Source organism: Carassius carassius, chromosome 1, assembly GCF_963082965.1.
Source record: "Carassius carassius chromosome 1, fCarCar2.1, whole genome shotgun sequence".
Classification (NCBI taxonomy): Eukaryota; Metazoa; Chordata; class Actinopteri; order Cypriniformes; family Cyprinidae; genus Carassius; species Carassius carassius.
The window spans coordinates 17,488,249-17,510,206 of record NC_081755.1 but is presented as its reverse complement, the minus strand read 5'-3'; the positions used below and the strand labels follow the sequence as shown (position 1 = coordinate 17,510,206).

Sequence of the window (21,958 nt, the reverse complement as noted above, 5' to 3'; positions counted from 1 at the left end):
ATGTTTTTATTAACATCATTACACTTTGTTTGCTCTGTTTTATTATGTGAAACCTTACCATGTATATGGAATAACATTTTATAAAAGCAATAAGCCCCATGAAGCTGTGGTTAAGGCTTTGCGTCGTGCCTAACAATGCACCTTAGCTGTTATATATTCACTGTAAAACCACTGCTTCTTTTTGCTTTAGTCTATAGCATACTTTGGTTACAATTTCTCTTTTTACCTGTCAAAATCAGCTCTGTCATGTTCCGTTAAATGCTAATGAGCTCTGTTCACCCCGCCCCTCTCTTCCATGGGGAGATGAGCCGTTCTCATGAGATGGTTTAATTCAGCTGCTGAACTTGCTAACTAGCATATTATTAGGAAACGTGATTTGCAAAGATTCATAAAAGAACCTTAAACTAACTTCTGTAGGTGAGGATGGATCACAATTTATTTGTGCGAACATAAACGCATTTAGGCAGATCTGGGGGCGCATTCCCTTCAAAAACAAAGCTAATCCACTGCATCTTCAGCAGCTCAGATGTCGGGAGTAAATGACAACTGCTATGTTCATTATTACATCCAACAACAGAACACCTCAATTATTTAGGAGCCATTCTTGTCTACATCTACAGGATCGATTTGAGAAAGGGAAAATGATTTAATGTGATAAAAAAAAAAAACCCTGGTTGGATCATAAGCATTATATGGTAGTTATGTCCACACACCGCCAACACACATTTCAGTTCAAACTACTTGTAAAAGTGCATGTCGCATCTGATGACCCCTTTAAAAAAAATCTACTAAAGCAACATACAGAAACAATAAAAAGTGAATATTGTATTCACAATTTTAGTAGATCCTCTGGGACAAGTTAAATAGTTAAAACTATCTATAACCTCCACTACACATACTCTTGCATGAATAAAAAACTTGATAATATGAGGGAAGCTTTAACAAATAATACCTAATTAGCCTAGACAATGCTCTAGAGTGAAAACACCAACTGCTTTTGTGATTACAGACCAGCTTTTCACTGTTTAGTGACAAACAGGACCACTGTTTGCAGAAAGCTTAACAGCAGGAGAAAATAACAGATGCGAAGCAGATATATGGTCCTTACAAGGGAAACAGTGGAGATTTTTCAATGAAAATCTAGGTCCTGAAGCAAAACCAGTGCCCTGAAGGAGAAAAATTTGATTTTTTGCTAAACAAATTGCCTCTTTTCCTTGCAAACATTCCAATAACATACCTTGAGTTTTACCAAAACTTTGTTGATACCGTTGCAGTTCCAGATCAGCCAGCTCACTCAGCAATTCCATGCCATGATAGGTGGAGTTGAGTGGGCCACAGTATTTCTGGGATTGGTAAGGGGAAGGTGGAGAGGGAGGAGGACAGTCCCCACAGAAGGCTGCTGCAATCAGGAGCTCCAAACTCCAGTAACTCGTTGTGAGAATCTGGGAGCAGCTATTCGTTGTTGGAGAAGCAACCTTCACAAAGTTTTTTGTTTCATCTTCCTCAGCAACCACTGCAACATCTGCTTTGGCAGTGGTGTTTGGCAGCTGGTTGAGTGAACTATTAGAGACACATGGTTGTGGAATTGAAATTGGATCCTTCAGTGTGTCAATGTCTTCACTCTCTTGAGGAGGTATATCTTCACCCACTTCTTCCTCAATGGTAACAATTGGTTCTTCTTGATGGATTTCTTCCTCAGATGATAGGGTAGTTACCTGTTCTACTTCACAGCCTGAAACTTCAGCAGGTGTGCAAATGATCTCGGCATGCTCCTTTTCCTGATTGTCCTCTATGGGTTCACAGCAGCTCATGGCCATGACTGTCTCGACATCCTCCCCTTGCACAAACACACCTTCAGGCTGTTCTTCAACTAGAGTAGTAGCATCAACATCCATTGTTGGCTTTTGTGGTTCTCTGAGTGGCTTCACCATTGCATGACATTCTAGGCCCTCTCCCAAGCTGGAGAGAGCTGGAGGAGGGTGCTCAACAGGTTCAGTCTGAACAGCTTCCAGATCAGCAGGCTCTGCCAGCTGTATGTCTTGAGTGGTGGGGGTATTCCTATATCCCATGTTGATTTCTGAATAGGTATATCCAGGTGGCAGATCTGTGACAGGGAATATAAACAAAGCATATATGTGCAGCATTAAAAAAATAACAGCATATGAAACTTGTCTTATTTTTGACAAAGGGTGACGTTTAGTGATCTTTGCAACAGAGATTTGAACAAGAACAAATTGTATTCCACATGACAGCAACACTATGCCTTGATCTTGATTCAACTTTAAGAAGTGCATCTGTTAGGGGGTATTTCTGAGCTAAAACCGTGCTCTATTTCTGACACTACTGTACACTATTGCATGCTGTAAAAGTTAGTGAGCTGTTAATGATGATAAAGAGGGTGTGGGCTGGTGGGTGGGGGTGAGTCTGGACAAGGTGTTTCTCCATCATTTCTGATGTGATGGCACTAGGGAGCTGAGCTGGCAGCCATTTTCTGCATCTATCAGCAGCTTAGTCAATCGTGTTCCTGCCTATATAGCCACCCACACAGAGCCACAGAGTCTAAAAAAAGCCCTGATTGTTTCTGCATGAATAACAACCAACGTGGCTCATGTGTTTTTGAGACACATTTTGACTTGAAGCAGGCACCTAAGCTAAATCTAGAGTGAACGACCATACAAATTTCAGATCGCCTCTTGATGCTATTTTTCTAAGTCAAAAAGTAAAAATGTTGCATTGCATTTCTAATATGTATATGTAAAGGAGAATAACTTCTTACCAGGCTCCATGGATTGAGGATAGTCTTGTGGTGGCTGCCCTTCCACTCTCTTTTCCTGGGACTCAACAGTTTTGGGCATCTGTGATGGAGAAGGGCTGATGGCTGGTGAGCGGGGTGTCACAGCTACTGGACTCTGGGCTGGGCAGGGAGTAGAGGGTGTGCTTTTAGGATGAGGCCGCATACAAGGGGACTGGCAGCAGGGCGACAAGTGGGCAGCGGAGCGCCTGGAAGGTGAGGAGCCCCGGTTGGATGGGCCGTAGGCATAGCACTTATCAGGTTTGGTAGTCCTGGGGTCAGACAAAATGTCTTCTAGCTCCATACTCTCTTCTTCTGGCTTCTTTTGCACCTATGCATTGAAAGAATTAAATGGGAAAATCCATAAAGAGAAATCAAGCCCCATAATGAGACCTGGGCAGTTTGGTTAATTTAAGGGAACTGACAAATATTCTGAAGTCCGCCAGGTCATGCAATCTCCACATCAACGTAAGTGCAATTTGGCACCCCTGTCTTGCTGAATCAGATTTTCATTTAGACCCTACTCGCTCAGACCTATTGATTTAGACCTGCAATTAAAAAGAGTAGTGCTTACCCAATCTTACCAAAGTCCATTGCTGGCTGCATTTGTTTGTGTATGTCTAAAATGTAACTGGACCTTGGAGGAAATTGTGGATCCTAGGGAGCAGTTGTGGTTTTGTAGGGGGATTTTTTAAATGAAACTCATGATTTATTGGCTCCAAATGTTGTTTACTCCCTGCACACAAAAACGACTGTCTAGTTCCACAGAGAGGAGTGCATCTTCTCTCAGTATCGGGTGTCAAGTATTAGCTCATTTGAATGCCCAGCTGTTTCTAAACCACTGCTTTACAATGGTTATATGAGGGGTTGTGTGTGTTTTGTTTACCTGGCTGTGGTCAGCTGTGGCTCTCTGCTGAAGATCTAAGTTGTTTGCTACTCTGTGTGATGGAGGTGGTGGTGTGTGATGACAGGGGTGTTGCTGATGCTGCAGCTGCTGGTGTTGCTGGAGAGCATAAAGCTCTTGTTGCCGTAGAAACTGCGAGCGAGGATACACAGCAGGATGCTGAATGTGGGAGTGGGCCCCTCGTGCCCTGTAGACTGGGGGCCACAGACCAGGCTGCTCCATTACATCTAATGAGAGAAATAGTAGTGTTAGTGTTGTGTGGAATCATGTGGAAGGCCATGTTAGGCAACAGAATGTTAATTTATCTAAAATTGGGTCTCACATAGCGATCATCACGTTTACCTTTACCATCTTATGAAAACACAGCTTATACTGAGGATATTGTTTCTACTAGTAATGAACTAGAACAGATACAAAGGTTTGGATAATTTAATATTGGTTGGTTCGTACATACTGTTGATGTGTTCTATCAAAAATAACTTCCTAAGAAAACAACAAGGGCACTTTGAGATATGTTGAAGCCATGGTTTACAAAAAAAAAAATGCAAAGTCTGTCATAATTTACTCACCCTTACATTGTTCTAAGCCCATGTTACTGCTAAACATGTTTTGCTAAACACAGAAGATGATTTTTAAAAAAAATGCCAGTTAATAAACCATTTTGGTTTCTATTGACTTCCACTGTATGGTCAAAAAAAAAAAAATAGTCATACAAAAGCAGTCATACATGAGGGTGAGTAAATGATAACATAATTAGCTTTTTTGAAATTTTTTCATCACAAGATATTTTTTTTTATTCAATATCATTCAAAGTATTCAAACTAAGGTGAAATTGGAAACAAAAAAGCCCAATAAAAATTAAATAAAAATAATTTGAGCCATTGTGAGATTTTTATATCTATTATAACTAAACTGAGTGTATGGGAGAGAGAGACCCATAAACCAGCACTCCCACGCTCTTTTCAGTGTCTTGCTCCCTGTTCACCACTTTCGTTTTTTTCATACTTACTACATTCCTCCCTCATTTTTCTCACACTAGAAGTCTCCAACCCAAATGTGCAGCCGTGTGAGCACAGAATGATACATGCTTTCAATAATAATTATTTGATTAAGATGAAAGTGAACAAATGGAAGCAGTTCCCATTAGAATAAATATTAGCATGAGAAGCTTGCCATTTGACAAACTATATTCACCCCCTTGAAAAATCCCCTTCTCTGAAAACCACAGTGGACCCATGCTACAGCATGTAGTCTAGGCGACTTCTTAGTTCCCATGTCAGAGATAAACTCCTGCCGTTCCCCTGGCAGGAACAGAAATCCAGCCGTGCACATCTACAGTTACACATCTTCAGCCCCTGCCTTCGCAAATCAAATGTGTTTTTCTACTCTTCCCATTTCACATAGAATCATTAACGTGCATGTTCAGCCTGACCCCTCTTCTCCCTCCCCTGTGCTGGCCTTGACGCATCATGGACCTTTGCTCTGGAACATTAACCCAGCTTAACTAATGTTTCCCGGGGGAAGGCTTTTGTGGATGCACTTCCCATTTCAGCTGGAATTCTTGTGGAGCAAGGAAGGAAGTGTGCCTTCGAAGACATGGAGATAATTCGATTTCACAGCCTGTTTGCAGAGTAGAGGTCTGTGTAGACTTATAAGGCTGGGAGGTATTCTTACATCAGCGTGTTTTAGAGCACATATGGCAATAGCCTTAAAGGGGGTGGTGAAAGCATCCTGACCCAGACCATTTCGGGGTGGAGCAGGTGGTTGACAGGAAACTGTTTGTGTGATTGTGTGCATAATGTGTGTTTTCCTCTTGCATGTTTTTGCTATTTCATCTTAGCAATTTTATTTGCTGTTATTTATAACTGCTCTCTCATTCAATGGGACATTGTCTACACCTGAAGAATAGTCTAATAGACTTCAAACAAGTCTGAAATTATAAAACTAACTGTATTGTTTGCAACTTGACAAAGCATGTTTTAGAAATGATCACACTAGGGGTGACCCCATATAGTCGACGAATCGATGCTTTGATTCGAGGAGCCTGATGGGACTGTTAAATACATACTATTATAATGAGAAGACCATTATACTAAAACGCTATAAATTTTTAGAGTTTAGCTGCTTTTTCTGCACATTGTTTTGTAAAGAACACGTCCACAAAAGGAGTACACATTCAGAGCCCTGCAGATATGTTCATGTGCATTCGGGGCCTTTTTGAAAATAGCCTTTAAGTCTTAATATTAACGTTATGTTGTATAAATAACAAATTCTATATGAAATTATGAGCTGAATCCCATTGATTAAAAACTTGCTATCAAATGCGTCACTCTAATGGTCATCTTCAGCGCGCAACTCAAAACAAAAATGCAGAACATTTACTGCTAACATTTTATGCTAACGTTATAATGAGAGCACTATAGTAAAAAAATAAATAAAAATAAAATTGTTAATTGTCAGTTGTTCGCCGACGTTAAGTGTTAGCTATCTGTTAATCAAAACATAAAACATTATTTACCCGGTTTATATCTGCAAGGTGTTCATTACACATTTTCCCTGTGTGTTGACATCAGTAATTATGTTAGTCGAATGTCTGACTTGACTCTTGTTAATGTATTTTGCCCCGCCCCCAAACATATGATTTGACTATCAGTCGAATATCGGCAAAATTCGAAAATTCCGATTCGACTTTGAAAATCCTTAGTCTGGGACACCCCTAGATCACACTATAAGAGCATCGGTTAGAAATTTGAGTCATGTAGTGTGGACTTGGTTTAAAGTGAACTTATATCCTTGAAACTTGAGTGGAATCACTGTTATAGAGCATAATTTTTCAGGCTCAGCAACCTGACAGTAAAATCTTCAGTTAGAAACCCATGAGAGCTGCTGTGTGCCTCACAAAAATAATGAATGCTAAATCTGACAAATGGGTCAGGCTCAGCAGGGCAAATAAATTGAGCATATTAGAGGAAATGAGAATACTAGGCAGAAAACACCATGGCATACCAAGCTGAGTAGCTGGGTGTGTGGCAGGCTCACTGGGCAGCACCACCAGTTGGGTGGAGGGGTCCTGGGGCAGGGGTAAAACTGGCTGAAGAGGGGCAGGCATGGCTGTAGAAAACCCAGGAGGGAGATTCTGATGCAGAGCTGTGTGGCCAATACCTACAAAACAAAAGACAACTTTAAGGGTACAAGAAATTGTAACTTTTTAAAACAAATTTATTAGTAAAAACTGAAATGAACGTATGAACCTCACAATGACCAAAAAGGAACAAGAAAAATACTGAAGACTCATTCTATACTCAACATTACTGACCGTAGGAGTGACCTGTCATCCATAGGGAGGGACTTCCTGTACGTTGCATCCAGTGGTGGTGAGCAGAGTGTGTATGTGCAGCTGGGTCTCCTAATTGGCTCGACTGCATGGAAGTGCCACCTGGCACCATGATGTGAGAGGTGAGGTCACCATGGCAACTGTTTGAGGGATGAATGTGTGCAAATTCCATCCTTTCCTTGTTATCCCTGCAAATTTAGATCAGAGACAGGTGAAAGGTCAGGACTTGAGCATGTGTGACAAGAGAAAAGAAGTGTGTGAGGGGTGGATCATTCACCTGATATACACGTCTCTTTCTCTCTCTAGGCACCGGTGCCCAATGTGTTCTACGCTCATTCTTTTCCTCTCCTCTTCTCCAGTTGAATCTGATGGATATATAGAGCGTGGAGTGCCTACAAAATGGTTTACAAATTTACATCAGTGATGTTCTCTCATCTGCAACTGTCACTGTCTTTGGCACTCAGCATTCAAACAGCTGTTGAGCAGCCTTTCTCTAAAGTGGCTTGTGCTCTTTTTCCCTCTGCACTAGCATTTTCAGCTTTAAGAGGAAAAGCTGTTTCCACTTTGGGTTTTGGCAAGTTCTGCCATTTATTTTTCATCAGTGAAGTCTTCCAGAGGTCACGAATAAACAAACTGCTCTGCGTCCCTGCCCATTGTTTGTTTAGGAAGGCCCTGACAGATTAAAGGTCAAGCTTACCTTTCATGGTGGAGTGCACCCGCCCCTGTCGGCTGCTGAGATGGCTGCCTGATGCTTGGCATGGAGGTTCTCTCTGTCTTGCCACAGCAACTGCAATTCCTACCGGAGGCTGTCGTACCTCCCCCTCTACATTTGGGGCATCTCCTATCTCTCGGCCACGTCCACCATAATCAGCTCGCTCACTTTCATGGCTTTGGCCTTTCCTGGAGGGTAGGGTCTGCTTGCCTCCCTGTATAGAGCAGCTGGTGCCATTAGCTGCTGTTTTGAGGTTCCCAAGCCCTCCAAATGGGCTTTTTTGGGACAGGAGGAGAGGCTGCTGGTTGCTGTACTTCAGAAGATTCTTCATGGCACTGTTCTCTCCCTGTGAGCTTGTGACCTCCTGCTGGGTTTGAGGAGGAGCTGGATGAAGGGGAGGAGGAGGACCCATTCCTGCCGTCTGGTGCTGCTGTTGTGTGGGCGGTCTATTGTTGGCAGTTCCACTATTAGGTTCCATGTAAGCTTTGTGCTGGTTCTCTTCAGAGTGGACGTGATGAGGTTGCATGGTCCAAGGTGGCACTGATGTCTGCTGATGTGGATGATGCTGCACATTGTTGTTGTAACTGTAAGACATTTCAATCTTCCGCTTCATCACCTGGTTCCCATTTGCCTGGGCCATGTCTGTGCCAGGGGTATCAGGGCCAGCCCTACTGTGCTGTTGGTGGCGAATGCGGGCAACCTTCTGTCCATCTCGCTGCATAGAGCAGCTACCATGTCCTCCTCCACTTGTGTTCTGGGCCATGGCCTTTCCAGCAAGAGGTGAGGGAATGGTTGGAGGCCCGGAGTGTGAGCAGTCTCTGTAGGGCTGGGAATCGGTGTTGGTTTGGTTGGGTAGAGGATGAACAGTCTTTGTTTCTTGAGTCAGTGTAGATCTGAACATGTCTGTTTCCATGCTGTTGATGCAGTCAGCACTGCGGGAGCGCACAGTCTGGTGCTGCTGGGAATGGCTTTGCTGCTGCTGTTGTTGCTGTTGTTGCTGTAGGTGATGGTGATGGTTGTGGTTGTGTATCCAGTCAGGAGCTTTTTCAGCTTTTCTGTAGGGATGCTGCTGCTGCGTCGGAGTTTGATGCTGTTGTTTCCTGGGCCAGTCACCATGATGCCCCCCATTGCCAGTCTTTTCCATGGCCTTGTCTTTGACACTGTTCCCTCCGCCTCCAACCCCCTGGCACTCAGAGTTGCCCATCTGGAAGGGGCCTCCGGTTTTATCCCCAAGGTGGCTAACAGATGGAATAAATGTGGCTCCAGTCAATCTGGGGTCTCTGCAGCTACCACTATTGATTCCTTTATCATGTAAGGAAGAATTTCCCATTGGGGCTGGCGGTGGAGGGCAAAAAAAGTCAGGGTGATGGTGTGAGTGGCGATTTTGGTGTGGGTGATGGGGGTGGCCAGGATGGAGCTGCAGACAGTGGAAGCCACTTGGATGCCCCCCTCCAGCAGCAATGGGCAGTGGAGGAGGCACTGAGTAGGGCAAAGAATGCTGCAATGCCTGACCTCGCTCCAGACAGTCCGTAGGAGGCTGTTCACTGATCCGCATCTCCCCACTTATCACCTCTTTACCACAGCGCCCGTTAGTGCCACCACCAACGTGTCTGTTTTGGACATTATTGGACCCTGCATTACCTCTACCCACCCCATCCCCACCGCAAGCAGTCATGGAGCCTTTTGCCCCTGTTCCATTGTCCCCATTTAGCATCTTTCCATTCAGCAGACAGGCACTAAGGGGCTTTCCCATGCTCTGTGGATGTTCCTTATACTCCATAGGCAGAGTGGCTTTGTGTCCCCTGCCGTTCATCTCTTCCATAGTGGCTGGATGTTGTGGGTGGAGCTGGGGTTGATGGGAGTGATGATGGGGTAGTTGTTGATGATGGCGGTCTTTAGAATCATGTTTATTACTAGGCCTGTCTTTATCTTTTGCAGCTGGAACCACACCTCTCTCTAAGCTAGGCTCTTTAAGACCCTTTTGTAGGTTCATCCCATTTCCTGCATCTCTGTCCCTGCTGCATGAACCCTGGGGTTGTCCCGATCCTGTCCTTGACATCGGCTGGATGTTGTGGTTGGCTGAGATGAGTGGGGGCTGGGACGGGAGGCTTCTTAAATAGAAGTTCTCTGTAAAGTAGATCAGATAGGGCTGTTAATCATTTTAACTTGCACCAACTTGGGCTTTTCTTGATAGTAAATTTATGGAACTATACCAGATCATATTTGGAGAATACAACAGATAAGTAGAGTTGCATATAAAACATGCAACTTACTCATTATAATGGTTTATGAAATAAGCAGAAATGTCAACTCAAGAATTATAATTTTGCCCACCTTTTTGTGTATCATAAAAACGATGCTGTCCATAGAGGACCCCACTGTTGGCATGGTGATCCAAATGGCTTATGGGAAGAAAGGTGTGGGCTAGACTCCCTGAGAAGCGAGGATACCCTGGGACTGCTGTGAAAAAAAATGAAAAAATGTCATAGTATTAATTAAATATAAAATAAGCAAATATAAAATAAAATAAGCAAATATAAAATGACATTACATAAAATACTGCAGCAAAAGAAGAAGTAAAAGAGTGTGAGAAGAAGGAGAGAGCACAATAAGGCAAGAAAAGCTCTGATAACAAGACAATAATCACTGAGCCACATTTCTTTTGGCCGTAAGCATTTTGGTCCAGATCTAATCCCCCTGCTCAAATTCAGCTGGTGTTCCATATTCACCAATAACCACAGGCTTTGGATGTCATATTTGCTATTCCTCTTTGGGTTTGCAATGCAAACAAGAAGACAAGTTCAGTCCTAGGGATTCAAGTATTGGATGAATTTGGTCTCCTCTGCTCACCGTGCTAATTTCAGAAAGTTCCCAGTGCTGAGGTAAGAGATAACACAGTAAAACAATAAGCAAAGAGTCCTCACAGCAGAACATGTGGTGGTTTGAGAAAAAGGCCAAGGATCAACTTTATTTCAGCTGTCTCGACTAACACAACAAAGCCATTGGGAAAGAATTTACAAGAAAACCAAGCACCTTTCAAGCACAAGCCTTTGAAGCTTAGAAAAGGAGAAGACCTTAACCTTTAAACATGTGATTAATGTTAACTTCATAACCTCCTGGGACAATTATAGTGCTCTGATAGACTGTGACATTTAAAATACTTACACAAGAGTGATATTTATGAATGTTTTTCAGAGTACATTACATTCCTGAGGAAAATAAAATATTTCCTGATCTACCAAAAGCAGTTCACCTGCTGCAACTTAGATAGTATGTTTATAAGCAGAAATAGGGTGAAGTAATAATTATTAGAGCCAGATTGTCCATTTGTTTGATTGTTTGTTTATTGGATTGATTGATTTTTTCTTCTTTTTCTTCTTCTTATTATTAACAATTCATTTTACTTTAACACCGGAAAGGATAACCAAATCTTTTAACTTCTATAAATTAACCTGAAAAAAAAAAACCAATAGTATCAATAGTAATCTCCAAACTGCTCAGCTTAAAAAAGACAGCGAATCTGCCTAGAGTAAAGGGATATTTCACCCAAAAAATAAAATAGAAATTTAAATTCTGTCATCTTTCACTCATCTAAAGTTGTTCCAAAGTTGCATGAATTTCCTTCTTCTGCTGACCACAAATATATTTGGAAAAAAGTATCTGGTTCCCATTGACTTCCATTATACATTTCCATTCTATTGAATTCAGTGGGGACAGGCAACTCTTTGGTTACCAATATGTTCTTTTGCATTCAAAAGAATTATTTTTAGCATTTGTAAAACTGCATTTTTCCATCTCAAAAATATATCTAAATTACGGCCTATGCTCTCAATGTCAAATGCAGAAATGTTAATCCATGCATTTATGACCTCAAGGTTAGATTATTGTAATGCTTTATTGGGTGGTTGTTCTGCACGCTTAGTAAACAAACTACAGCTAGTCCAAAATGCAGCAGCAAGAGTTCTTACTAGAACCAGGAAGTATGACCATATTAGCCCGGTCCTGTCAACACTGCACTGGCTCCCTATCAAGCATCGCATAGATTTTAAAATATTGCTTATTACTTATAAAGCCCTGAATGGTTTAGCACCTCAGTATTTGAATGAGCTCCTTTTACATTATAATCCTCTACGTCCGCTACGTTCTCAAAACTCAGGCAATTTGATAATACCTAGAATATCAAAATCAACTGCAGGCGGCAGATCCTTTTCCTATTTGGCACCCAAACTCTGGAATAACCTACCTAACATTGTTCGGGAGGCAGACACACTCTTGCAGTTTAAATCTAGATTAAAGACCCATCTCTTTAACCTGGCATACACATAACATACTAATATGCTTTTATTATCCAAATTCGTTAAAGGATTTTTAGGCTGCATTAATTAGGTAAACCGGAACCGGAAACACTTCCCATAACAACCTATGTACTTGCTACATCATTAGAAGAATGGCATCTACGCTAATATTTGTCTGTTTCTCTCTTGTTCCGAGGTCACCGTGGCCACCAGATCCAGTCTGTGTCCAGATCAGAGGGTCACTGCAGTCACCCGGATCCAGTACGTATCCAGATCAGATGCTGGATCAGCACCTAGAAAGGACCTCTACATCCCTGATAGACAGCGGAGACCAGGACAACTAGAGCCCCAGATACAGATCCCCTGTAAAGACCTTGTCTCAGAGGAGCACCAGGACAAGACCACAGGAAACAGATGATTCTTCTGCACAATCTGACTTTGCTGCAGCCTGGAATTGAACTACTGGTTTCGTCTGGTCAGAGGAGAACTGGCCCCCCAACTGAGCCTGGTTTCTCCCAAGGTTTTTTTCTCCATTCTGTCACCGATGGAGTTTCGGTTCCTTGCCGCTGTCGCCTCTGGCTTGCTTAGTTGGGGACACTTCATCTACAGCGATATCGTTGACTTGATTGCAAATAAATGCACAGACACTATTTAACTGAACAGAGATGACATAACTGAATCCAATGATGAACTGCCTTTAACTATCATTTTTGCATTATTGACACTGTTTTCCTAATGAATGTTGTTCAGTTGCTTTGACGCAATGTATTTTGTTTAAAGCGCTATATAAATAAAGGTGACATTGACATTGACATTGACATTCAGCAACAGACAGAAGAAGGAAACTTGGAACAACTTCCTAAGTTGCAAGTAACTTAGGAAAGTAACTTCCTAAGTCGTAAGCAAGTAACTAATTAGAATATATATATATTTTTTTTTTTGTCATACAATAGAAGACTTTTTTGGACAATGAATTCCATTGTATGGGCAAAAACAGCATATTAAATTATCTATCTATCTATCTATCTATCTGTATATATATATATATATATATATATATATATATATATATATATATATATATATATATATATATATATATATATATATATATATATATATATATATATACAAGCCGAATTCCGGAAAAGTTGGTACATTTTTTAAATTTTAATAAAATGAAAACTAAAAGACTTTCAAATCACATGAGCCAATATTTTATTCACAATAGAACATAGATAACATAGCAAATGTTTAAACTGAGAAAGTTTACAATTTTATGCACAAAATGAGCACATTTCAATTTTGATTTCTGCTACAGGTCTCAAAATAGTTGGGACGGGGCATGTTTACCATGGTGTAGCATCTCCTTTTCTTTTCAAAACAGTTTGAAGACGTCTGGGCATTGAGGCTATGAGTTGCTGGAGTTTTGCTGTTGGAATTTGGTCCCATTCTTGCCTTATATATATTTCCAGCTGCTGAAGAGTTCGTGGTCGTCTTTGATGTATTTTTCGTTTAATGATGCGCCAAATGTTCTCTATAGGTGAAAGATCTGGACTGCAGGCAGGCCAGGTTAGCACCCGGACTCTTCTACGACGAAGCCATGCTGTTGTTATAGCTGCAGTATGTGGTTTTGCATTGTCCTGCTGAAATAAACAAGGCCTTCCCTGAAATAGACGTTGTTTGGAGGGAAGCATATGTTGCTCTAAAACCTTTATATACCTTTCAGCATTCACAGAGCCTTCCAAAACATGCAAGCTGCCCATACCGTATGCACTTATGCACCCCCATACCATCAGAGATGCTGGCTTTTGAACTGAACGCTGATAACATGCTGGAAGGTCTCCCTCCTCTTTAGCCCGGAGGACACGGCGTCCGTGATTTCCAACAAGAATGTCAAATTTGGACTCGTCGACAATAAAACACTATTCCACTTTGAAATAGTCCATTTTAAATGAGCCTTGGCCCACAGGACACGACGGAGCTTCTGGACCATGTTCACATATGGCTTCCTTTTTGCATGATAGAGCTTTAGTTGGCATGTGCTGATGGCACGGCGGATTGTGTTTACCGACAGTGGTTTCTGAAAGTATTCCTGGGCCCATTTAGTAATGTCATTGACACAATCATGCCGATGAGTGATGCAGTGTCGTCTGAGAGCCCGAAGACCACGGGCATCCAATAAAGGTCTCCGGCCTTGTCCCTTACGCACAGAGATTTCTCCAGTTTCTCTGAATCTTTTGATGATGTTATGCACTGTAGATGATGAGATTTGCAAAGCCTTTGCAATTTGAAGTTGAGGAACATTGTTTTTAAAGTTTTCCACAATTTTTTTACGCATTCTTTCACAGATTGGAGAGCCTCTGCCCATCTTTACTTCTGAGAGACTCTGCTTCTCTAAGACAAAGCTTTTATAGCTAATCATGTAACAGACCTGATATCAATTAACTTAATTAATCACTAGATGTTCTCCCAGCTGAATCTTTTCAAGACTGCTTGCTTTTTTAGCCATTTGTTGCCCCCGTGCCAACTTTTTTGAGACCTGTAGCAGGCATTAAATTTTAAATGAGCTAATTAAGTGGATAAAAGTGTAACATTTCTCAGTTTAAACATTTGCTACGTTATCTATGTTCTATTGTGAATAAAATATTGGCTCATGTGATTTGAAATTCCTTTAGCTTTCATTTTATTAAAATTTAAAAAACGTCCCAACTTTTCCGGAATTCGGGTTGTATATATATATATATATATATATATACAGTTCAGACCAAACGTTTGGACACACCTTCTCATTCAAAGATTTTTTTTTTTTTCATGACTATGAAAATTGTAGATTCACACTGAAGGCATCAAAACTATGAATTAACACATGTGGAATTATATACATAACAAAAAAGTGTGAAACAACTGAAAATATGTCATTTTAGGTTCTTCAAAGTAGCCACCTTTTGCTTTGATTACTGCTTTGCACACTCTTGGCATTCTCTTGATGAGCTTCAAGAGGTAGTCACCTGAAATGGTCTTCCAACAGTTCCCCGAGAGATGCTTAGCACTTGTTGGCCCTTTTGCCTTCACTCTGCGGTCCAGCTCACCCCTAAACCATCTCGATTGGGTTCAGGTCCGGTGACTGTGGAGGCCAGGTCATCTGGCGCAGCACCCCATCACTCTCCTTCTTGGTCAAATAGCCCTTGATGCCTTCTGTGTGACTCTACAATTTTCATAGTCATGAAAATAATGAATCAGAATCAGAATCAGAATGAGCTTTATTGCCAGGTATGTTCACACATACGAGGAATTTGTTTTCGTGACAGAGCTCCGCAGTGCAACATAACAATAACACAATAACAAAAAACACAATAAGGAATAAAAAATACAAAAAAATACAAATAGGTGGGTAAGGATTGACAATATACAAATTGACAATGTATGGCAGGTATATTAAAATGAGCATTTATGTATGTACATGTATATTATGTGGAAAAGTTTTAACTGTACGCTACGTTATAAGTATGTGTGTTGGATAAATAAGCGTATGTGTATATAAATATAAATATAAGTAGTGTATTGTGTTCCATGTATGTACATGTAGATTATGTGCAAAAGATTTAAGTGTACGCTAAGTATGTGTGTTGGATAAAAAGTGTAGTGTATATAAATATAAATAGTGTAGTGTGTCCCACAGTTATTATCAGCTGTTCATAAGATGGATTGCCTGAGGGAAGAAACTGTTCCTGTGTCTGGTCGTTCTGGTGCTCAGTGCTCTGTAGCGTCGACCAGATGGCAACAGTTCAAAGAGGGAGTGTGCTGGATGTGAGGGGTCCAGAGTGATTTTAACAGCCCTTTTGCTCACTCTGGATAAGTACAGTTCTTGAATAGATGGGAGGGTTGTACCGATAATTCGCTCAGCAGTCTGGACTACCCTCTGTAGTCTTCTGAGGTCAGATTTAGAAGCTGAGCTGAACCAGACAGTTACTGAAGTGCAGAGGATGGATTCGATGATGGTGGAGTAGAACTGTTTCAGCAGATCCTGTGGCAGGTTAAACTTCCTCAGCTGGCGAAGGAAGTACAACCTCTGCTGGGCCTTTTTCACAATGGAGTCAATGTGAATGTCCCACTTCAGGTCCTGAGAGATAGTGGTGCCCAGGAACCTGAATGACTCCACTGCAGTCACAGTGCTGTTCATGATGGTGAGTGGGGGGAGTGCAGGGGGGTTTCTCCTGAAGTCCACGATCATCTCCACTGTTTTGAGCGTGTTAAGCTCCAGGTTGTTGAGAGTGCACCAGACAGCCAGCTCTTTAACCTCCTGTCTGTAAGCAGACTCGTCACCGTCCTGAATGAGGCCGATGAGTGTGGTGTCATCTGCAAACTTCAGGAGCTTGACAGAGGGGTCCTTAGATGTGCAGTCATTAGTGTACAGGGAGAAGAGCAGTGGGGAGAGAACACAGCCCTGGGGAGCTCCGGTAAAGATTGTACGGGTGCTGGATGTGTATTTTCCCAGCCTCACTAGCTGCTGCCTGTCTGTCAGGAAGCTGTTGATCCACTGACAGACGGAGGTGGGCACGGAGAGCTGAGTTAGTTTGGGCAGGAGGAGGTTTGGGATGATCGTGTTGAAGGCAGAGCTGAAGTCCACAAACAGGATCCTCACATAGGTCCCCGGTCTGTCTAGGTGTTGCAGAACATAATGCAGTCCGATGTTTACTGCATCGTCCACAGACCTGTTTGCTCTGTAGGCAAACTGAAGAGGATCTAGCAAGTGTCCAGTGATGTCTTTCAGGTGGGCCAGCACCAGTTTTTCAAATGACTTCATGACTACAGACGTTAGAGCCACAGGCCTGTAGTCATTTAGTCCTGTAATTTTGGATTTCTTTGGGATAGGGATGATGGTGGAGCGTTTGAAGCATGAAGGGACTTCGCACAGTTCCAGCGATCTGTTGAAGATCTGTGTGAAGATGGGGGCCAGCTGGTCAGCACAGGATTTCAGACAGGCTGGTGTAACGCAATCTGGGCCTGGTGCTTTTTTCTTTTTCTGCTTCCGGAAGACCTGGCGCACCGCATCCTCGCTGATCTGTATTGCAGGTGTGGGGGAGAGGGGGGATGCAGGAGGTGTGAATGGTGAGAGCGCTTGATTGGAGAGGTGTTCAGGGTGGGTTGCAGGAGTTGTGAGTGGTGTGAACAGTTGTTTGGAGAGGCATTCAGGGTTGGTTGCAGGAGGTGTGAATGGTGAGAGTGGTTGATTGGAGAGGTGATCAGGATGGGTTGCAGGAGCTGTGAATGGTGTGAACGTTTGTTTGGAGAGGCATTCAGGGTTGGTTGCAGGAGTTGTTATTGGTGTGAACGGTTGTGTGGAGAGGTGTTCAGGGCAGGTGATGGGTGTTCTTTCAAACCTGCAGTAAAACTCGTTCAGATCGTCTGCCAGTCGTTGATTCTCCACAGTGCTGGGGGGTGGTGTCTTGTAATTGGTGATCTTCTTTAGGCTTTTCCACACTGATGCGGAGTCGTTCAAAGTGAACTGAGTCCTTATTTTTTCAGAATAATTCCTCTTTGCCACTTTGATCTCCTTTTCCAGTGTGTATTTAGCATGTTTATACAAGACATTGTCCCCCTTCACGTAAGCATCTTCTTTGGCCTGACGGAGCTGTCTGAGTTTTGCAGTGAACCACGGTTTGTCATTGTTGTAATTTAGTTGAGTCTTGGTAGGAATACACATATCCTCACAGAAACTGATATATGATGTTACGGTCTCTGTGAGTTCATCCAGATCGGTGGCAGCAGCTTCAAAAACACTCCAATCAGTGAGGTCAAAACAAGATTGTAAATCCTGCTCTGCTTCATTAGTCCATCTTTTTACAGTCCTTAATACAGGTTTAGCTGATTTTAGTTTCTGCCTGTAGGTCGGTATAAGATGAACCAGAAGGTGATCAGAACGTCCCAAAGCTGCTCGTGGAACAGAGTGAAATGCATCCTTTATTGTTGTGTAACAGTGATCCAATATATTACTGTCTCTGGTGGGACAGGTAACATGCTGTCTGTATTTTGGCAGTTCACGGGAGAGATTGGCTTTATTAAAGTCCCCAAGAATGATTAAAACAGAGTCTGGGTGTTGTTGTTCTGTGTCTGTGATCTGCTCAGCGAGTTTCTGTAAAGCTGAGCTCACGTGCGCTTGAGGAGGGATGTAAACACTAACCAGAATGAACGAATGAAACTCCCGCGGCGAATAGAACGGCTTGCAGTTAATGAAGAGCGTTTCGAGATTTGAGCAGCACGTCTTCTTTAACACAGTTACATCTGTACACCACCGTTCATTGATGTAAAAGCATGTCCCGCCGCCGCGCGATTTCCCCGTTGATTCCCCGTTGAACTCTTTGAATGAGAAGGTGTGTCCAAACTTTTGATCTGTACTGTATATATATATATATATATATATGTATATATGTATGTATGTATGTATGTGTATATATATATATATATATATATATATTTTTTTTTTTTTTTTTTTTTTCACAGAAGGAATAAAACTGGACAGGTTTGAGATGACGATTATTTTTTATTTATTTTATTTTTTTGCATGATTTTGGCTTTCCCTACTATGCAGTTCAGACTGAAGAACAAAAAAAACCCTCCAGTCATGTAGCAGCTCCAATTTTTTTACGTACAGTGGAAGGTTATAATTGCAAGCTCCATATTTATTCTCACTGCCTGTCAGCATTAATAAGCACATTCATTTATGCCAATTCATTTAAGAATGGAAAAAAATAAGGTTCCCTCTGAACAATACATTACTCCTGTGGGTTATGCAAAAGTGTGATACAAGCTTGCGTTATGCAAATCATTCTTCGGATGTTTCTCTGGTGTCTTTGTATTTCTGTGCATGACACTTGGCAGCGTAATCCTGTTTCACAGTGACGCCTGGTTGCGGCCGATAGTGGCTGGTTGCTCGGTGCTAGGCAGAGGCCTCTTAGGGTAGGTGAGCAGGCACCGCTGGGCATTGCACTGCACATTCAACTGTTAATCTGACCAGGACAAGGGAAGATGCTGTGCCAGCAGGCTAGACGAGGCAGGTTTTACTGCTTAGTGCTGACATTAATGCTGCTAACACTGTGGCACTCTCTGTCTGTAAGTGATTGACACCAGCTCACTCAGCACATGCAAAACTGTTATTATCTGAGCAGGATGTTACTGCATCTTATTGCAGAATATTTACAGGAAAAAATTTAGGCTTTTCTCAAAATCAGCAAAAAATTTAAAATAAAAAAGGTTCACTGTACCTTAACAGTACATACCAAGACCCTAATACATTTGGAAACATGCCGATTATATTTTTTTTATATCTATTTATTTCGTGGCTGCAGGCTTGAATTCAGGATGCAGAATTCAAACTGAAATCTGAAATAGTATGAATAATTTGGAACTGCTATTACTCATGAATTACATTTTATTTCAATTATCCTTTAACTATACAAATATTAAAACAATTATTTTGCATTACCAATCAGTAAATCCCAGTAAAAGCACTTTATCGAACAGGCTAATTCCCAGACAATAAAGCTGTTGTTATGCAGGCAGATTCTTTGAAGAGAGCTGGAACTCCTACAAATGCTAATGGTACACAATTTGCACATTCCTACTAATCCTATCTCTCAATCTTCCTGTTCACATGGATAGCCAATCGTTCTCCCTGTGTCTGCTCATGACAGTGCATACAAGCACGCATCTGTAAATAGCCCAGAGTAAATTGTTTAAGGAGAGACAGAGAGGGGCAGATAAAGCTGTCTGTCGAGATTGCAAACTGAGAAGAAGTGACAGAGCAGTACAAAAATGGCAGAGGGTGGAGAGGAAAGACAGAGGAGGATGGGAGTGGTAATCATCAGGACTGCTAATTGAAAGGAAGTGATGGAGCCTGGCAATAGAGGAGGGGGAGGAGAGGACAGCCTGCATTCTACCGACAGAGAAAAGACATGATTGGATTGAGAGAGAAGAAACAAGTGATGCATGAGGGCTATAAAGAGACATAAGTGCTTCTTCCACCACCAGGGACCCGTTGGCCAATCTGCAACTGTTCCACCATGAAAAAGCTGATTCTTTGCCAAAGAATGGCCCCAAATGGTTTTTGAACCATGCAAGAAATGCTAACATTAGGCAACATCAGCAACAACAATTTTATTGTTATAATCAACATAGCTACAATGGAACTGTAATTTGGCAATACAACATGTTCAGATGACAGATCTTCCAGTTTGTGATCTATGTTTAATATATATATATATATATATATATATATATATATAAACATGGGGTAGAAGAAAGCAGAGGATGGCAGCCTCTGTTTGGCACAGTTAAAACCTTAATTTGGACATAGACCAGCTGGCAATGTGCCTGCTGGGCTTTCCTTGTGCTTTCTGTATTTCAGTTTCCCCCTTCTAAAAAAATTTTAATATACAGTAGTTGTTGTTTATGAGCTACTGACTTCATAAGCACTGTTATTACATTATTTGGTCATGCATCAGTAGATTAAAGACAGAACTCATTTGAGAGTCAAGTCCCATAGGTACCCAGAGCAGTTCTGCAGAAGTTAAATGTTTATTATTACTGATCCAATACCAGCTTAATCCAATTTTGTTACTGCAGAATTGTACTTTTATTTTAAACAACTAATGTAATGCATGTCAATGCAAAATGTATTTGGCAACTACAGAATGGCGATATGTCTTTGAGATTAGTTTTCAGATTAGCATCTGATGTGTCCTTGGGCATTCCAGTAGTGAGGAAATTCATAAAACTGTGATTAAAGAGCTGCTGCAAATTGACATTTTTCATATTTATATTTTGTTAGATTTATGATTATGTTTGCTTGCAAGAGGTGTAAAATCCTTAATTCAAGAAATATGTTTGAATAGACTTAAAGATATATCCTATGAAAAACTAATGATATTCAGTTTGCTTGTCAAGTAAATTTATACTGAAAAAAAAAGGAAAATGTTTTTAAGACAATAACTCACCCCACAGTGCTACACAAAATATTCAGAGATAAGTTTAATTGATATGTAGAATGCCAAAATACACCATTCACAGACGTTGAGGCATAAGGAATTTTAGGATATCTTCAAAGTGCTCTTGCAGATATGCTTATGCTGCTGCTGGCGGGAGACTCTGTCCCACAGGGTGCAGAGAATAGGCTGGGTAATTGTGCTTCTCATTTTGATCACTTGCTTTTTTATGCAAACTGAAGAAAAGACAATTTGCAATTATCTTAAAGAGGAGAGAGCTGAATGATGCTGATGGCAAGCCAGGATTCAATCACTTTCACACCACGTTCTGCACAATTAAACTGCAATACAGATAATAGCTTGCTATCATAATCCCACTCATAATCAGCCTTATTACTTAGCAACGTAACCATTATCATTATCATTCTTAATAAAAATGTGCAGCTTCTTTGGGAACTTGATCAATGTTCCATTGGCCAAAGGAACAAACCAACATCTCTGGATTTATGTCTCTTCATGGCTTGGCAGGTAGTGCATGTTCTGTCACATTGCGTGGTGCACATATGGGCAATTTTTGGGTAGTCATGTCTTGAATATCGGTAAGCTAGTCCTCTACTAGTCCTTGCCTTAGAAGTAACACCCACTGACCATCTGATGCATATTGCACATAAAACTGGGAAAAGGTTTCACAAAATTGCATTCCGACTGGCTGGCTTTGTGTAATATCCCGGAGTCAGGGTTCACAGGCTTTTATTGGGCTGCCAACAGTTTACCACGCTTCTATATTAAGACAAACCAGAAAGAACAAGCTTCTGTATTTGCCTTGGTTTGTGAGGTTTATGGCACCATTTAACCTGTGTTTAAGTCTGAAAACTGAAATTGACTTGTTTTAATTGGTGGTCCTTGACCAGAAAAATCTTCAAAATGGATGATTGATA

The 21,958-nt window shown here is 41.5% G+C and overlaps 1 protein-coding gene across 4 annotated transcripts in view; it reads right to left on the bottom strand.

Annotated features, from left to right (window-relative positions):
- The window catches only part of LOC132140567 (BAH and coiled-coil domain-containing protein 1), an 81,767-nt gene that overhangs the window by 15,846 nt on the left and 43,963 nt on the right, over positions 1-21,958 (bottom strand). For all 4 annotated transcript variants that reach the window (XM_059549387.1, XM_059549368.1, XM_059549378.1 and 1 more), the window contains 8 exons: positions 10,076-10,201; positions 7,727-9,868; positions 7,307-7,421; positions 7,012-7,217; positions 6,702-6,857; positions 3,678-3,922; positions 2,777-3,122; positions 1,238-2,104 (listed from right to left, as the gene is read on the bottom strand). In XM_059549387.1, coding sequence (XP_059405370.1) covers positions 1,238-2,104; positions 2,777-3,122; positions 3,678-3,922; positions 6,702-6,857; positions 7,012-7,217; positions 7,307-7,421; positions 7,727-9,868; positions 10,076-10,201 — 4,203 coding nt within the window. The remainder of the gene's footprint in view (positions 1-1,237; positions 2,105-2,776; positions 3,123-3,677; positions 3,923-6,701; positions 6,858-7,011; positions 7,218-7,306; positions 7,422-7,726; positions 9,869-10,075; positions 10,202-21,958) is intronic.